This window comes from Coccinella septempunctata, chromosome 4 (genome assembly GCF_907165205.1).
Source record: "Coccinella septempunctata chromosome 4, icCocSept1.1, whole genome shotgun sequence".
Taxonomy (NCBI): domain Eukaryota; kingdom Metazoa; phylum Arthropoda; class Insecta; order Coleoptera; family Coccinellidae; genus Coccinella; species Coccinella septempunctata.
This window is the reverse complement of record NC_058192.1, coordinates 24,966,011-24,984,847: the sequence shown is the minus strand read 5'-3', so window position 1 is coordinate 24,984,847 and position 18,837 is coordinate 24,966,011. Positions and strand designations below refer to the sequence as shown.

At 33.1% G+C, this 18,837-nt stretch overlaps 1 protein-coding gene across 7 annotated transcripts in view; it reads left to right on the top strand.

Moving 5' to 3' along the window:
- The window catches only part of LOC123312153 (sodium bicarbonate cotransporter 3), a 107,912-nt gene that overhangs the window by 47,960 nt on the left and 41,115 nt on the right, over positions 1-18,837 (top strand). For 4 of the 7 annotated variants that reach the window (XM_044896406.1, XM_044896407.1, XR_006537580.1 and 1 more), the window contains 3 exons: positions 2,009-2,308; positions 7,470-7,565; positions 14,877-14,951. In XM_044896406.1, the coding sequence (XP_044752341.1) occupies positions 2,009-2,308; positions 7,470-7,565; positions 14,877-14,951 (471 nt within the window). The remainder of the gene's footprint in view (positions 1-2,008; positions 2,309-7,469; positions 7,566-14,876; positions 14,952-18,837) is intronic. The other 3 variants (XM_044896409.1, XM_044896408.1, XM_044896410.1) reach the window with 3 other exon arrangements.

Here is an 18,837-nt window from a genome sequence, read left to right as displayed (position 1 = left end):
TCATTTTTCCAAAGAATCGTTATATTCAAGTCTCATATAATAGCTATTATTATTGTAACTCGATCACGATATGACTAAGTTGAATCCGAAAGTTATAGGATATAATCCCGACTTTTATCTCGGGATCTCGAGATCCCGACTTATAAGTCGGGATTGTAAATAAAATAATTTCTTGGCCCTTCTACGTCTTCGTACTTCTACGCCTTCGTAAGTCTTGATTATAATAATTATTATTCAAAAATTAATAGTTCCAATATCCGTTTCCAATAACTACCGAGAACAGTAGGTATTGTGTCGATGTTTCAAATATCCCAGAACAGTTTTTATAGACTGTTAATCAAGTGTCTATGAAACGTAATTCCAAATTCTACTCAATACCTCAAAGTGAAACTGGGGGATCTCTGTTGAATCCAAATTATCGTCGAGTTCCATGAATCATCTTCCCACCTACAACATCGGGTTGATGCGACATAGGATATGTGTTGTGCGAAACTGTAATTCAATTACGAATTAATAGTTGAGCTTCCAAAGTTTCCACTATCAGAACATGAATAATCAGTTACCTAACTGTTTGAAAGGCAACAACTTCTTGAATAACTGTCATGTACAACATACACCAAGTGTTAAAGTGTGCCACCTAAAAATATATTTGAAAAGTGTATTATCGAAATGTGCATTCTTTCGAAATTATCAAATTTTTGGCAGAATCTGTTTCTCTTATAATATAATATATAATTTCTGTGAAAATATTATTTTATTGATTCGGTCTTTACTTGATGGAAGTTCATTTTGAATTAAATAAAATTAAACGACAACGCTAACACTGTAGCTTCATCAGGTTATTACAAAGTGTAAAATGTTTTTGTAATAACCTGATGAAGCTACAGTGTTAGCGAAACAATTGTTGGGAAATTATTAAAATATTTTGTGGAAGTTGTCATTTAATTTTATCTAATTCAGAACATATTGTTCTTTTGCACATTAAATAATAGGTATTCATTTTATGAATTGAATCCGTAAAAGGATATTTTCATTCTGCTTAAGATTTTATAGTTTTAAATTTCAAAAGTTTCAAATATATTTTTAAGAAGAGGGTTTCTGATATCAAAAATCTCATAAGATGGCATTGATATAGGTAATTGAAAACAGTAGGTAATCTGAAAAATGGTTTCGTTCGTCTGCTTCTATTTCGAAACAAGTGTGCCATGCGATGTGAAAATTGAATTTAATTCGGAAAATAGGTTATTTTTATTCTGAAATCTAAAATTTCTCAACTGATCTCGAAAATATAAATTAGATATTTCAAAAAGACAAATATCAATATTCTGAGAACTACCATAATAGATTATAAATTGCAAGGGCCAAAGAAATGGGTTATTTGAAGTAAACGAGCCCAAAAAATTTAATCAAAATCGGATCTCTCATTCTCAAGATATGGATATCGAAATCTTATGCCGAAATCCTTAAATCACCGAATATTGTAAACTAATGGCTTTTGGGTAAAAATCAAGTAACTTCTCTGAAAGGTGTGAAAGGCCTAGATGACCTGCGTTTACCAATTTGCTATGGTCAACTGCTCTCGAAACACCCTGTATAACTCTTAAAGCTGTCATCACCGTATTAGGCAAAATACGCATGTGCTCTTTACCTGCTTTGATTCCTGATTGACACAGAGCTGTAATTATATTCGACTTACGAAAATAATATTTCGAACAACAAAATAGTTTCAATTTTAATCAGTGGCAATATAATAGAAGTAGATTGTGAAATGGCATCAAATTTTTTATCTCTCCATGTTAATACCCCTTTCTAAATAGCGATATTTATTAACGAAGTAAACCTTCATAAGAGGTTTCTGACAAGATTGATTTTTACCTTACTTCTTATATCTATGAGATAGATTCATCTCACCATTGAGTATAACCCACACCTATTTGATACTCAGAGACTATACCTACATACCTATGTATTTTCCTCCAGGTTTTAACATATGATTCATTTTTTATAGGTGGAAATAGATGGTCCAAGCCCCACGTTGGTACACTATCTCTTCATTCCCTCTTCGAACTTCGAAGTTTGATTCTGAATGGAACAGTCATTTTAGATATGGATGCGAATTCTCTAGAACAGATTGCAGATTTAGTGCTGGATCATATGGTCAACAATAATTCATTAGCATCTGATAAGAAAATGCAGGTTAAGGATGCATTACTCAAGAGGCACAGGCATCAGCATCAAAGAAAAGACCATGTATTGCCAATCATGAGATCTTTCACCGAGATTGGAAGAAATCATTCGTCATGTCGAAGTGAGTTACAAACTCATTATTAACACAGATAAATTGTATAAATATGGAATTATAATTTTTTATTAAGAACTGACAAATAACTTATTCAAAAAATCTCCATCTATTTTTCAAAAAGAATGTTACATGGTAAACGGATCAATCTATCAACCTTCAACACTAAAGCAAAAGGAAATTTTGATTCCATTTCAGAAGTTAATATATTTTGATTCGCATTTCGTACTTCAACTAAATTTCTCTAAGAAAATCGTATGCATATCATTTTATTAAAACCTGGAGAAAACCAACCAAAAAAATTTTTCTACGTAAACTCTCAAGTAGTTTCATCTTATTATTAGCGCTTAACACATATTTTATGGTACTTCACCAAACATGAATATTAAATTAGAATGTAGGGATCTTTGAAATCATTTATAATGCTAGATTTTAAAAAAAATACGGTTTTCAAATAATACCACAAACAAAAGAGTCACATGGTATGAGATCACAAAATTTAGGACACTCTTGTTTATCAGACAACTAATGAATAGATCTCCAAAAACATTCCCCAAAGTACTTAAGTCTGGTCTCCTTAACATCTTTTTGAAAGTAGCTATACACTACTATACAGTTATACAGCTTTACAATCTAGGTTTCATAAGGTCCTGATGTTGACTTCAAGTGTGATAATAGGTGAATTAAAAAAATCCTTTCCATTTGAAATGGAATGTATAGGATTAACAACAGAAAAACAATATCTTACAAAAGACTTCGTCTTGCACTACTACAAGGAATCCATTATTTCGTTAAAATTTTCTTCAATTGCTGTACCTCAGCCTCACCAATGATTATTATTATCATAGAGAAAGGGTCCCTTGTCTCTGATTATTATGTAGTGATAGGGGTAGGCTTTAAAACTTTGAACATTGAAAAATATACAGGGTGTTGGATATTAATTGCGACGAATTTCAAGGGGTGCTGCATGAAGAGAAACAGTTTGCCATGTAGCTTTTGTCCGCAAATGATTTATTTTCCGAGAATTCGACATGTTATGGACTATTTACTTATTGATCTGAAACGGGTCGAGATATTCGAATGAAATTCGGCTAGTATAATTAGTAATTGCACATTTTTGAAATTCAATTAAGAATTTTATGTTAATAATTGGGTAATGAGCCTAATTTTTGCAGACCAAAGTTGTATAGAGTTTTATTATTTACAACTCTCATAACAAACACAAAAAAGGTACAGGAAGGGAGATATTAAAAAAAAGCATTGTTATCCCTGATTAGTATCAGATTAATGGGTCAACACGTCTGCAACACCGAGATAAGAGATCTGTATGAAAATCTGTCACGCTCGAGGATGTACATGTAACGATTTCATTTTCTGCATTTTCGAAGCACCGCTGACCTTTCGTGACACTTGAAAATTAGCTTCCTTTGGGTCCAATTAACATATACTCTGAGAATCTGACACGTACGAAAAAAATTTTTTCACCTCTTCCGTACAGCCAACCTCACCACACAAAATTTCAGATTAACATGAATTCATTATCAGAGACACGTAGGCGATATACAGTATCTTAATCTGACAGGCTCGAGTATGTACACCTGACGATTTTTGATACATGTTTGAAAACTTGCCGACGCTTATCCCATCTTCGAAGGTGAATACAGCATAGAACGTTTTTGTCTTTCTATCATCTAACCTTCGAAACACTCGAGTAAATCCCGATTAAGAATCTTGGGCTCCCCAACTATTGGAGGGTAAGGCGCTGAGTACAAAAAACCTTACCTTACCTGCTGAGATCTTTCGCATTACTTCATGTATTTATTTTTTCAAAGCATTCAATTGTGTGATTATTTACCTTCGTAATGGAAAAGGTATCAAATCATGAAGGAAATGTTAATGTAGGTCCCAATTCATTACTTTGGCGATGTGTAAGAAAATTATATCGCAATACAGCTTCCAATTCATTAATATATGATTCTTCAAAATGATCCTTTATCATCTCGAAGTCTTTGACAATGTGCCCTGCGAACTGAACTTCAAATTAACTGAACCTTTTGAAACTTTTCTGTTAATTACCGTACTTGTTGAACTCCCAACGATGTAATCTTTTCGTCGAGACGTGAATGGGCAAAGAAATAGAATTAACGTCAAGTAATGGCACGTGATGAAATCAAAATTCCAGCGAAATTGATGGCATCAATGGGGCGGAATAAAATAGATGACTGAATCGTGAATGGCAGCGTTGAGAAGAGCTGGAATACCTTGGGGATTGATAATAAATAAGACGCCTACTTGCTTTTTGCCATCCTGCAAAAAAAAAAGAGGAAACTTAGAAAATTTCAGCCAATTCAAGTAATTTTAAGTAGATCCGGACTGTTCAGTTAAGTACATAGTACACATCATTCAATTTTTCAGTTTTAAAGCAGCAATTTGAAAATATTTTTGTACTGTTGCTGTCATAGGCCTACAATAAGAAGGATACAGGGCTGGAGTGAAACGGAACACGTTGTGAGTGAAACCACAGAAAGAGAGTAAATTTCGATGTTAATAATTTCGACATTTCATGAAATGTCGTAATTAACGTGCGTTCAAAAAAATTCGTCGTCAAGTAGGCTATGGAATTTTGAACGTCGATATTTCGTGTCTAAACGTAATTCTTAGCTCGTGCTTTACTATTTTCCAGGTGAACTGTCATTTTAGCACTTTGGGTTGTTGTTGAATTAAAATTATCAGCAAATTATAAAGATGGTTTTTACGGACGTGTGAAAGACTTTTACTATTGAATTCTACTTCAAAATTGGAAAGAAAATTGAAGGAAAATGGAAATATTCTGTTCCGGCGACTTCATTGAAGCCTATGTTGCTGTTGATTATTAAGAATGAATTTTTCCATTGTACTGTTTTGCGATGTCTTGACGAAACAGGTATGTTCAAACAAAAAAGGAAGTGGTATACCAAAAAAGAAAACTCTAGAGTTCAGTAATAATCAAAACATGGTGACAGAAGCTCGACAAACCTCTCTTCAGATTTTATCTCAAGTGGATGGAGTATCCGTTGGCATATGCCACCCGATTTTGAAAAAAAGATATCCATTTGTTTCCATAAAGATTGACGTTATCAGAAACTGATAACTGATAAAAGGTTGTGATTACCTAACCTTGTAGCATCCGAGAAAAATTGGAGTTCAGTATCATACTGAACTGATGCATACTGACAGTATGCATCAGTCAAAGGCAAAATGTGGACCTACTTTCTTTTATGGAACTTCAATAGCAGAACGTTATGAAGGAGAAAGCATCATGCCTTTTTATATCTGAATTGAATTTTAATAAATTGTCCAATAGCTATTTTCATGTAATTCAGTTCTTTTAGTTTAGTCATGGATTTTTTGTAATGACTGAATCAATTCAATATTTATAGAGAATTAATAAACATATTATTGAGAATCTTACTGTGATCTATTCATATGACTGAAGTAACTAGAACCCTCTTACAAAAAAACATACTACCACGATCAATTCAAGATTCATGTCTCTTACGTATGAAAATAGTGGACGGTTAAAATTTTTACGAACAACTTTTCTAACCGCCTCAGATTGTTTGGATTCTTGTCATCTTCCTCAATGAAAGAAATGCTTTTCGAACGTTGGGTGAAATTTACAGGTAACCTTTTCTGAAAAGTGCCTTTCCGTACAAAATTACGATATATAGGTTAATGTCATCATTGTTTACATTTTGGGAAGATGAAGTAATTCAAGGAAAGACATACGTTCAGCCACCGAACATCAGCCTTCAAAATTTCATAGCCTACTTGACGACGAATTTTTTTGAACGCACGTTATTTATGGAAAGATAGAATTTTAGTTTTTTTTTGGAGTTACCGAAAGTCACAGAAAAATCAAGTAGTTCGATAGTTCAAAATGCTCTTCTTCCTCATTTCATGTTTTCCTTTGATAACTCGGGAAGTGTCTATTTCCTGTGTAGGGTATATTCATCTAATCTAACCAATTCAATTCTCTCTCCTTTTTTAATAACAACTGTAGGTTCAATTTGAAAATCTTGAGTTTTGCTAAATTCGATTTGTCCAACATTAGAATCTTTCCATGAACACTCTGTAGATTTAAGGTCCGATATAATACTTCTTAATGGAAAATTTAAAATGGTAAAGAGTCTTCTCTGTGGCTCTTCATGAGATTCCCAATAAACCGTTGAGTTTGAACCCAACTATGGCAACTACTGTTGTAGTTGCCATCGAATCAGCCATCTCACGATGCGAAGATATAGGTACTATAGGTGTTCCATTTGAAGTAAGAGAGTAGTAAGTTTTTTCCGTTATAACCATAAGTTGCAAATTTCTACAAATATTAAAGGAAGAAAGTTAATTGTCTGAAATAGCAATATGCAAATTTTCAGTTCAAAATTATGCTTAGTTCTACAAAAATTAATCAATAGGCTGTGACTCACCCTGTAGCGCGTTACTCTCGAGCAGGGACATATACTGAGTTCGTATAATGATCCGATACGAGGTATGGGTTGAATGAAAGAATGTATTCATTTCATCTTCTGAACAATCTCTGAAGATCGTATCAACATAAAATTAATAATAGTTTTCAAGTTTGATTTTCTGGGACAGAACTGTGAAGAACACATGGACTTCCGTTCATTATTTCTTGTATTTCTGTATTTGTCTCATGTAGGTACATGTGTATCATGATCATGTATCCATCTTGTTGATAATTATTACTCAAAATTAAATTTCAATATAAATGCAGATAGAGCTGTAGGTATATGCAAGCATTCACCTATTCACTTGAAAATTCATTCCCAAAATCGACTATAGAATTTTGCGAACCCTCTAAATAACCTCGTCTTCCCCTTTTTCCTTTCCCACTCGATTTTTAGGAAATCGGTAGGTATGTATATGCGAACAATTTCATATCACAAAAACAATGTATTTTTTCTGATTGTATGTTTTTTTTGAAAAAAGGCGATGGAGAAAGAAAAATTATTTATTATTTTTCCTAATAATGAAAATAATATTTTCTCATGACTTTTTCATTGAGCTATTATAAGTTTTTTGTCAGTTCTTCCATAGGATAATCAGAAAAAAAAAATTTGTCTTTCGAATGGCAGAAAGCCCTCAACTATTGCAAATGTGATTCAATTTCCAGAGAAGAGAAAAACAAAAACCAGGAAGAAAAAAGTTCAAATTGTGGAGCTTGGGAGTAAAGATTTAAAGAGGAATGGGTCTTATATAGCAGTACCAGGTCAGAAAAAAAACAGATTGCTTTTTAATAGCAAATCTGTATAAAACGCTTGGGTCTGGGTGATGGTTCATTTAATCTTCTCATCTCATGTCTAACCCAAATTCAATAGGTCATAACCCGAATAATCGAAAACAAAAGGAACTTTGAGAACCAGTTATTATTTTTAACAAAAATAGTATCGCTTTCCGCAGCTGACACACCCACAATCCGTAGTTCATTAAGGTTTTCCCTGGTACTACTTATGTCTTCCAAGCATTCTTGGTTGTATCATCTGAGAGTACCAAAATAGTACCTAGGTTTATACATCGGCCGTTTTTAGTTAACCTATCTATCTGTCGTTTCAGTTACTGAAGTAGGAGAAACCTCAGAAACCATTTAATCAATTAATTTAATTTAATTTCGTTTCTATGTTCTATCCGTAGATAGCTGCCTACAGTGAGACCACATCATAATGCGCATGATTTCAAAAGACTTGCGTTCTCATGTCACTTTAGATCAATTTGAACGCTTCCGCACAAAATCAAAATTGTTGATTTTTAAATCAAGCACATTTTTACATTATGCATATTTTAACGTGGTCCCACGTCATAATGCGCATTATTAAACAATCTAAGGGATTGTCCACCAAAGTAGCGTAACACTGACATGGCACATACATGACGAAGGCGATGCAAAATAATAACTGAAACTTCACTCAGATGTGCGATATCTGAAAATTATAAATCGCTTCTGTCCTTTGTCATGTATGTACCATGTCAGTGCTAGCGCTACTTTGGTGAGCGCTCCCACTAACATACGATTTTGCGCGGGAGCGTTCAAATTGTTCTGTCGTGACGTGGGAATGTACGTCTCACGACACGTTAGAACAATCATAAAGTAAGTCAAGATGGGTATGGGTCTGTTCTGTGAGAACAATTCGAACTCTTCCGCGAGAAATCGTATGTACGACTTTTAAATCATGCGCATTATGATGTGGTCCCACGTGACGTCAGAGTAATCTATGGGCTCCTTTAGAATGGTTTACTCCAGAGACAGTTGACAACTCCAGAGAGTTGTCTCTGGTTTACTCTATCGCCAGTAACTGAAATGATGGATATATTGATCTGTTCCTTCCGAAGATCTGCTTCATTAATAATCCCACCATAAATTGGGCCGTCGATCAGTGAGTACTGGGGCCGATAAAATAAAAGATTTTGTATACGCCTGCCGTAAGAATCTACTATACCAACTGCTATGGTATGGTACACTTTGTGTACCTACTTTCAATTCATAACAATTTTCAGGTACGATTTCTATTTCAGCTATCAATTACCTTTGGTAAGGAGAAATATACATACATATATTTGAATTTTCAATTATATGTTTTGGAGGATATGAGATATCAATAGATCGGGATACTCTTCGTGATTCTGCTCTCATGATAATAAGTTCGAAACAGGTCTTCCATTGCGATTGATTATTTCGATTATTCTCGGTTCATCTAGTGTCTTGACTGGTTTATCTAGTGTCTTGACTGGTTATATTTAGCTCCCTACAAGAGACAAAGATTCTTTTCATTGGGTTAACATGGGCTTGTTTTTGAATGAACCCTTCGATACATTCTAACACAAATAATTATAATTTGGACTGGGACTTCTGGGCGACGACAGCCTCTTCGATAACTTGAGGTTTTTCAAAGTTAAGTGTACAATGCTCAACTTCGGGTAGAGGACAAATATTGTACCTACAAGATACCTTATTCATTTGGTCAATATTTTCCACAAGCCTTACCTACTTCCGAAGCACTCGGAATATTCTATTCAATTTTTAGGCAAATATTTTTAGTATGCATATCCTCATCGACTGCCATAGCAGCGAAACCTCATATATTCAGAATCGGCTCAGGGAAATTTGATTGAACTAAAATACGGACATAAAACACCCTGTGTGAATTCCTATCGAAATTCATGAAAATGGAATTTTGTTTTTTGGAAATTTCAGAAAAAACTGTAATAGACCGAAGTTAATTCAGAATTGCTTATTCCCGAGGGGTGAACCGGTCATGAAAATGTTGTACACAACAATTCAGACAATTCACGCAATTCCTATGATAACATATAAAACAATTCAGACAATTCCAACAATTCACACAATTCAAGAAAATTCATGGCAATTCCTGACAATTCACGGACAATTCATGAAAATTCAAAACAATTCATACCAATTCAACACAATTCAATACAATTCATGGCAATTCAACACAATTCAATACAATTCATATTTCAGAGTCTCAAATATGCAATATCGAAGTTTTTTCACATCATCCTAAGTATACTTATTCAGATTAAGGTCCGATTTCACGAAGCTAGATCGGGGAATCAACGATTGATTGGCGAATATAATGAAACAACATTGACATGTTTGCAATTGATTTCAACAATATGAAACTGGAGAAGTGAACTGCCAGGAATTGTTGAGAATGGTCGTGAATTGACAGGAAATGTTGTTAATTGTCGTAAATTGTCAGGAAATTTTGTGGATTGCCGTGAATTGCGATAAATTGTCAAACAATCCAAGAATTGTTTGAAAATTCTTATGAGTTTTGTGGAATTGTTATGAATTCCAAAGAGTTATTTTAATTATTAGGCCATGCGCTGACACGAAAGCTTTAGTTCTGCAATTTTCTAGTTGCAGAGATGTGTAGATGAGAATTACGGACTTTTACTATTATTCATTATTTAATTATTTGAAAATTAGATAAATAATTAGAACTGAGAGTTACTACTAGATATACCTATTGTTGGTTGAATATTTCAAAAATGATGAATTACAGGCATATAGTTGATGTGACATTTTTTGATGGTTTTCAGAAGTAAAAATCATAAGGCGAAATTTAAATTAAGAAGTAGAATTCATGACTGTGAGTTATAATAAATAAAGAGGTTAACGGCACACAGACAATTATTGAATTCTGAAAAAGTACACCTCCGGGCAGGATTCGAACTAGCGGCCCTATTGATTCCCTGAATTTTAGTCACCACCTTTTAGGAGTGATATCTCACAAAGGGGTGGGCTGAGAAAATTTTGTTACAAGAAAGACCCATCTTAATTTCATATGAGCCATCACCTCCTGAATTTTGTCGCATGAATTCGGGAACACCCTGTATATTTCACATATTTCAGATTTCAACGACATCTCGGATAGCCCACTGAAAATGAATTGCGTGAAAATATATTCTGTAGTTTTTCGTATGATTTTGGGTGGGATTAAGAAAGAATGACCCTGTATACTAGGTATGCCCATATGAATGAATAGATGCTACTCATTTATGAGACTAGGAAGTTGCACAACTAAAAATTACATGTCAGTGGATGCATAATAATTTGAAAAACTGCTTTGCAATTCATAACAATTCCAAACATTTCGCGAAAATTCATGACAATTCACAACAATTCCTGAAAATTCACGACAATTCTCAACAATTCCTGGCAATTCAATTCAATTCATGACAATTCATGGCAATTCAAAACAATTCCTACAATTTGTTCACCACAATTCACGACCGGTTCACCCCTCGCTTATTCCTTTTTGATACATACCTTACTTACTTACTTACCTACTTCATTCTGACAAACAATGTGAAATGTACTTAAAACAGATTATACGATTTTCACAAAATAAATAAAGGTTTTTAAAAAGCACCTCCTCTACCCTGATTGTATGAGCATCTTCTGATGAAGAATCACCCTATATATACAGAGAGATAGAATGATATGATTTCTTAAATTTTCAAAGACTCAAGAGACGTAAGAGCTATTATCATATTTGTTCTAATAAAGAAATCTCTATTCAATTTTCACTGTAACATACTTTATGATTTTTTAACATAAAAAGGGGTTTTTTGTTGAACTTATAGCCTAGCGTACAAATCTGAAATAATTAATGTAGAAATTTGTGTACCGACCTTGAATAATAGGTTCACTTAAAAATCAAATAATCCTCATTCGTGATCTCCCACAGCTCAATACTCTACACATGTACAAGGTTTCACAACATGGGTTACTCTGCACGATGCAGAAAAAGGTCAGAATGCACAGAATGATCATGAGAATTGAAACCAAAAACGAAACAATTTCGCTAGTTCCACTCAACGTCATATCCAAAAGGGACAAAAATTATTTTAACGCTAAGAACCTCTTAAAATGGGGAAATTTGAAAAAGCTTCTTCAATTTATTGATCATTAAAATGTATCGTAAAGAATAAATATACCACGTTTATCGATAACTTTCGTTGGAAGTTAATTCCCTGCAGATTTTGATGGCCAGTTTTATATCCTCCGATCAATGGCCATTTTGCCACCCAATGCTATTCAAACATCAAATCCATGTGCAAATCTACTTCACTTTTTATAAATGGCGAGATGTCATTCTCAGGCTAGAAAATCCCATTTCCCGTGGAAACCGACTGACAACGAAGTATTCGAGAATGAAATATTACTAGAGTAAATTGCTACACACATTTCAGTTTATCTCTTGGAATTCTGCCTGCGTGTAGGTATAGTTCCTTTATCTTCTAGATACTTCGTTGAAAGTATTATGAAATAGCTGACAAAATGAATAACATATACGGGTAATTGACATAAACCGTTAACCAGAAATTTTGGGAGGCAACTGATGAGGTGCACTTCGATCTATTCAACTAAAACATTTCATAGATGAACGAATTCCATACTATTTTGTTAGTTCAAATGGGATAGCCATCTAGCCATCAGTATAAAATGGCGCCATGAAAGAACTATTCGAAAACAATTTCTTTTATGCTCTACACGAGTTATAAATTCAACATTTTTCGACGAATTAAGATATCTACGAAAAACATACGGTTGAATTCTTCGAAAAACTATGAAAAAAGAAATTGTGATGGAACGAATAGAAATCTTTTATTACCGAATTATTTTTTCATTACTCATAAATAGTTAACCAGTTTTGCAATGATTTGGTATGTGCATTTTGTTTCTATGCTGCTTTCACATTGTGAATTTCGAGTGTTTGAGACCTTTTGTTTCATATTGTTTATGAAATTTTTTGATCATAACAATAAAATTTCTACATAATTGAAGTTCCAGCTTATATAATCCTCCTTTTTCTCATCATATTTAAAAAAAATATGATGAAATTTTGGCATTCTGGATGCAAAATCAAAAACCATAGGAATTGACACAAAAGCCAATTTGTGGCGTACGTTGAGCTTATACCTGCTACAGCGTGTGGCCTATTGAATGGATGATATGGTACCTTCGGGTACAGTACGTTGTGGCAGTTCAAAAAAATATGTTTTATATTTCGTCCCTCGGTTTTGGAGATATTCGACATTTTCGGAAATTCAGAATAAATCCCCCCTTGCCATTTCTTGGTGGCTAGACTCCAAATGAAGGAATTTTTTCCATCTGTTTTTTGGATAGTATTTCAGGATAGTTGCGCTACCAAATGTTTTTCATGATTTTTGGGGCACATGCATAGTTTTTCTTGAACAAATATCCCGTTTTGAATATTTTTTGCCAGAGTTCAATCTAACGTGGTGTAAAAAAATATGGTTAGTTACCAGAATGCCAAAGTAAGAAAAATTATGCCATCAGTTTCATTGAGGTCCCGAAATGGTAAAATCACTGTATTTACAGCATTTAATACAAAAGATATTCTTAATACAGTGAGTCAAGACCTATAGTTTTATGTAAACCTTGTTTTTGAAATTTTTAGCAACTGTTATGAGACATGCAAGCAGAATAAAGCAATCATTTATTAAGAGGTGAAGAGCATGTATCAGGGCTCATGGTGGCCACTTTGAACACCTTTTGTAAAATTTAATTGAACAAGGCTTGACTCACTGTAATAGAAATTTCTTTTGTATTAAATGCTGGAAATACAGTGACTTATACCATTTAGGAATCTTAAAAACAGTCATGTTTATTCTTATGTTGGTATTCAGAAGGCCATATTTTTTTTAGGCCACGTAAGGTAAATCTCAGGAAAAACAAACAAAATATTAAATTTCAAAAAAGAACTTTTTTTAAGCATTATGCCAAAGCAATATGTGACTATGCTGTCTCCGGTGCAACTGGAAGTCGTACTACTATAAAAATATTTCAGTTGAATAGATCGGTGTTAAAAATTGTAATAATAATATTTATTGATCCCTCAAGACATGCACAATGTATAGGACAACTCAAAATTAAATTAGAAAAGTTAACCTTCAGGAACTTATTATACAATAATCCTTGTCATCCAGAAACTCCTTAATTTAATAATGTAGTAACATTTTAAACATTCCATCGAATATATCTATATTTGATGGATTTTTTTTAAGTTAATTTTATTGAGCAACTTAACAGTGTTAGGCAGGTTGATTGTTTGAAACCCCTCAAAAGTTTTAAGCCTAATATTGGTGTAAGTTCGCCGAAAGATTCTAGTGAACACTCTGAGAGAAAATTTTTCAATTGGTTACTGATTCACACTACAAAAAATGAATTTATATCTTTTAGTGATGATATAAATATACATTTTCCGCTTGGTGATGAAATGCTGAGAACAAATTCAGAGGCAAGCTCAAAAAGGTTCAATGTTTCTTATTTTGAAGAGACTTATCCATCTGAGCTTGGACTTTTTATTTGTTGAAAATTTTTAAGCATGGTTTTTACATATATTTTTATTCCAATAAGGTTTTCCATTTTTCACGTGAGGCTTTTATGTTGGTCTACAAATTTTCATCATAGTGCATTATTTTCCGAAATTAGGTAGGTATTCTGAAAATTTGTAAGATACTTTGTACCAAAAAAATTACACGTGAAATTGGCTACGGAGCGGAGTTAGTCTAAAACCTCACGGTGCTTGCAAAAAGACCACGTGATTAATGGACATGCCCTATGGACGGAGCACAAAGCATGATGTAATTCTTATTTATTCAGTCTATTTCTTCATTTCAATTGTGTCACTGTCTTCTTATAAAACCTCAACATTTCACCACAATGTTGGAGGTAGATTAAACCAATTGTATGATTTAAAAAAGCTCTCGACGGAAAAGGTTCGCCTACGGAACTAGTGAAATGATTCGTTTTGTGAGATTTCAAAAATTCCATTTCAGATTTTTCTCTCGTCGTGTGATATGCATGTTTTTCAACAATCTTCTCACTCCAAGTTACCGATATGTCTAATGGATATAATTTGTATAAGTGTGTATGGAAAAGGAACACTTCTGCTATTTCCTGCACATTTTGAATTTAACGGGATAATTTTATAGTCTACATAGTGATATTAATTTACATGACAATTTTCAGTGGATGATCACCTAAATGGAGAATCTATGGAGAGATCCCCGGATTTTGGAAAATTCTTGATAGTTCCAGGTCATGGTAAATCAACTCAAAAAAATTATGAGAGCATGCTATCTGAGTGTTTTTTGCAAATATTCTAGCAAAATCTCCTGAGTTCCTTAGTATATTACTTCAGCCTGCACGATCCACGTTTTCGCCCTCTTTTTGAATTTACATAATCGTACATGAGACACACCTGCTATAAATAATAATCGAATATTTCCCTTTTGTTTTTATTGTGCAATACTATCAATATTGGAAAGATATTCGTGTTTGTTTGTATTTCCGAATGATTTTTTGATTTACTGGACAGTATGAGTCACATTTTTCAGTCCACAATTAGTTCATTTTACCAAGTAGGACAATTTTTAACTTAGAAAATGTTCATCAATATAGGCTGTAACAAGTATTGGTAGAATATGTAGGAAATAATGTAGGACGAATTTATACAAGGTGTATCCGAATAACACCGAAAACATGTAAAATGTGATTCTGTGGTGAAAATTAAGGTGGGTATTTGGTATAAAATTTTTTGAAAAACCTCCCTCCGAAAAAGTTACACCCTTCCGAAGATCAAAAAAAATTGTTTTGTCTTTTATTTGCGCTGTGTATTCAGTTTGAGACAAGTAAGTTGGTAAATATCATTTATCAATGGAGTTACACATGTTGGAATTTTTCAACCCTGAAGTATGCTCAGAAAGTAAATAGTTAACCTCTAAGATAGTTTTTCTCACAACTTTTTTTTAAGGTTTTGTTTTTAAAACAACATGGCTGAAAAGTACAATGCATCCTACTTACATACATACTAACTTTTTTATTTCTACAAGTTTTTTCGCAAACTCAAGCATTTACGAGAAAAAAACTTGAGGGTATTCAGCCTTAATATCTACAGTACATCTGTAGTAGTTTGTGCTTTGCAAGAACAATCATAAAAACAATAATACCGATACCAGGTTTGTGCAATGTCATGTAGCTTAATATGCAGGAAAAATAAAAAAAAAACAATATTTTTGTAATTCATCGGAGGGGTGTAATTTTCCGGGGGGAGGTTTTTCAAAAAATTTGATACCTGCCAAATACCCACTTCAATTTTCGTCAAAAAATCACCTGTTTCATTCTTTCGGTTTCACTCAGATACACTTTGTATATTATGGCTGAAATTGAACCACCCCACCGGTTAACTTTGAAATTCTGGAGATCTGAGGCGTCTATAATAAAAATTTCGAAACTTTCAATTTCCATATATATATATATATATATATATATATATATATATATATATATATATATATATGGAGAAAAATTTAATTATTACTCTCAGTTGCGACATTGTCAATAATAATTTAATTTTCTATTGAAATTATAATCCTGCTTTAAACGGAATGGGTGTTCGTAAATTGGAAAAACAAACGAAAAGATTAGATTCCTCGAGTAATTTTAAGAAAAAGAATTTCAAACATATAGGAAGCAAACGATTCGATTTCGAGATACAAGGTGTTGAAGTTAGAACGTTCATCAAGATTGTCTCTTATAGTATCTACACTTCACAAGATATTCAACTGCAATTTGGCATGAATATTACAATTGATAGTTCACAACATACAAATCTACAGGGTGATATTTTTACTGGAACACTATCCCCTGATTCTCCCAGACCTTTTTTTTGGTGAGCCACAGTTAATTTGAAAAAATGTAGAAACAAGCTTTGTTATTGTACCAAAGTTTATGGTAGTTTTTCAGTATCTGCTACCGATACTGAAAAAAAAACTTTTGAACGATATTCTCGAAATCCTCTGAAAAATCCAACTTGTCATGAAAATTCAGTTAGTACGTAAGTTCTGATGAAGAAATTCATTGTTAGTTTTGACACATCAAATTAAACTACTGATTTCTAATAATGAATGTGTTTTAGAAACTTGTTTTGATACCAAGCCAAAAATTCAAACTTGAGCACCTTTTATCTCAAAAGGAAACGTTTACGATACCATGTTTATGGGGCCTTTTTTCTAAAACGTACCTAAGCTATCTTCCCTCTCCGTTTGACGTTTGTACCTCCAATTTAGAAACATCCTGTATATACACCGGTGAATGAAGGCATGAATTCAGTAAATCAAAGACAGTTTTTTCGTTGTAAATATATGCTCAGACAGATCAATAAAAATAAGAAATAAGAATAGAAATGATATATCCTGTAAATCCATGGAGATGCTAATTCTTATGACTATTCTTAAAGGGTATATCAAGTTAAACATGAGTACTGAATATCAAATTCTTATTCTTTGTCATTTAACAACAAATTCGAAAATGAAGAAATCTGATACAACTCATCTAAATCATTCAGGTAGTTTGATAATGGAATACCAATTGGGATTTGTTTATCATTTCGTCAAACAAACAAACGACAAATTAATAAAAAATATCCTCGCTAATATTCGCTCGATACGATGCGGTTCTCCTTACCCAGTTCTATATAACTTTTTCGTTCAAAGGAAAATGGTAAACGAATAATGCCTTTAGTTCATTGAGTTGATGTTGATGTTTGTTAAGTATCGTTTTAACGACAAGGAATAAGAGTTTACTATTATATTTGGTAATGTGTAACTTAATATACCCTTTTCGTATAGTCATGAAAAATTAGGATTCTCGTTTGAAAAAGTTATCGATGACTGCATATCTCATATTTAGGAGAAGCTTTATAGCATTTTCTTGCATAAAAAAATGCGCAATTTAAAATAGGTACTAATCGACTTGTCCGAGTATATTCGCAAAAAACACTGTCTTCGATTTACTGAATTTATTCCGAGTTAGAGACTAGCACTGTATATTATATAAATGGCCGTATTTGATTTCTCAACGAAGAGGAAAATCCATTTCAACTTTGAATGAATACTTTTTCATTAAAAAAAAAACTAAGAAGTGTGTCGAACAATCATTGGTGAAGTTGTTCATGTTCAATAATTCTTCTGATTGAATTTCGTGGGATTGATTCACATATAAAGAACATTTGGCCCCCAACAGGGAGCATTTCCTGGAAATTTTCTTGTTTCATTCACGATTGTCGCATTCGATTGTATCGAACAATAAAACGGGAGAAATTTCAATTCCTTCGAGGAACTACCTATTTCCTGGAACATTCCGAACGGATATCCACAGTGTGACTTTTCAATTTTATCCAATATATCGTGTAAAATGGTTTGCTTCCGATCTGAAACGCAATTCTATACTGATTCATTGCCTTTCTAGATTATTACCGAAAACAATTTATGTGTAAAACCAAAGGTTGATATCATGACTAATCATGACTGAATGGCCTTTGATACAAGATCCGTTTTTGTGTATTCGTTGTCTGTTAATATGTCAATATGAATGTTAAAATAGAATAGTCTCTGAAATTTTCACTTCTAATACATCTAGAATTCTGAAATTTTACAAACCTGAGAATTCGCTTGATAATTTGAAGTCATCAAAGTTTTTCAAAATCCCACATTTCGGACAAGGACATTCAATTTATTTGTTAAATGCTAAAACATTGTTAGACTACCGCATTCTTCATATCTTCTTTACTCCGCTTCCAAGATAATTTTTTTATTCGATAATCTAGGTTGTGCTTACTCTTTCAGAGCACGTCACATGTCAATAATATTGTGCTCAGTATCAGTTCTGAAAAATTGAACGTTCTTATGAACTTACTGATATCTGGCAATGTTATTGAGTGTTTTCCAATAGTTATGGATGAGGTGATGTTGACACACTTTGAGAGCCATGTTGTTTTGGTCTGTCAATTGTTATTCAGTGAATGATTCTTAAACACCTTGACAAGTTACACGATTGAGGAGTACGGCCAAATGACTTCATCGAATATGACCTTTTGTGCAAACATTGCTCGGGTTTCGCCCATATCAAGAAAAATCATCTGAATCTGACA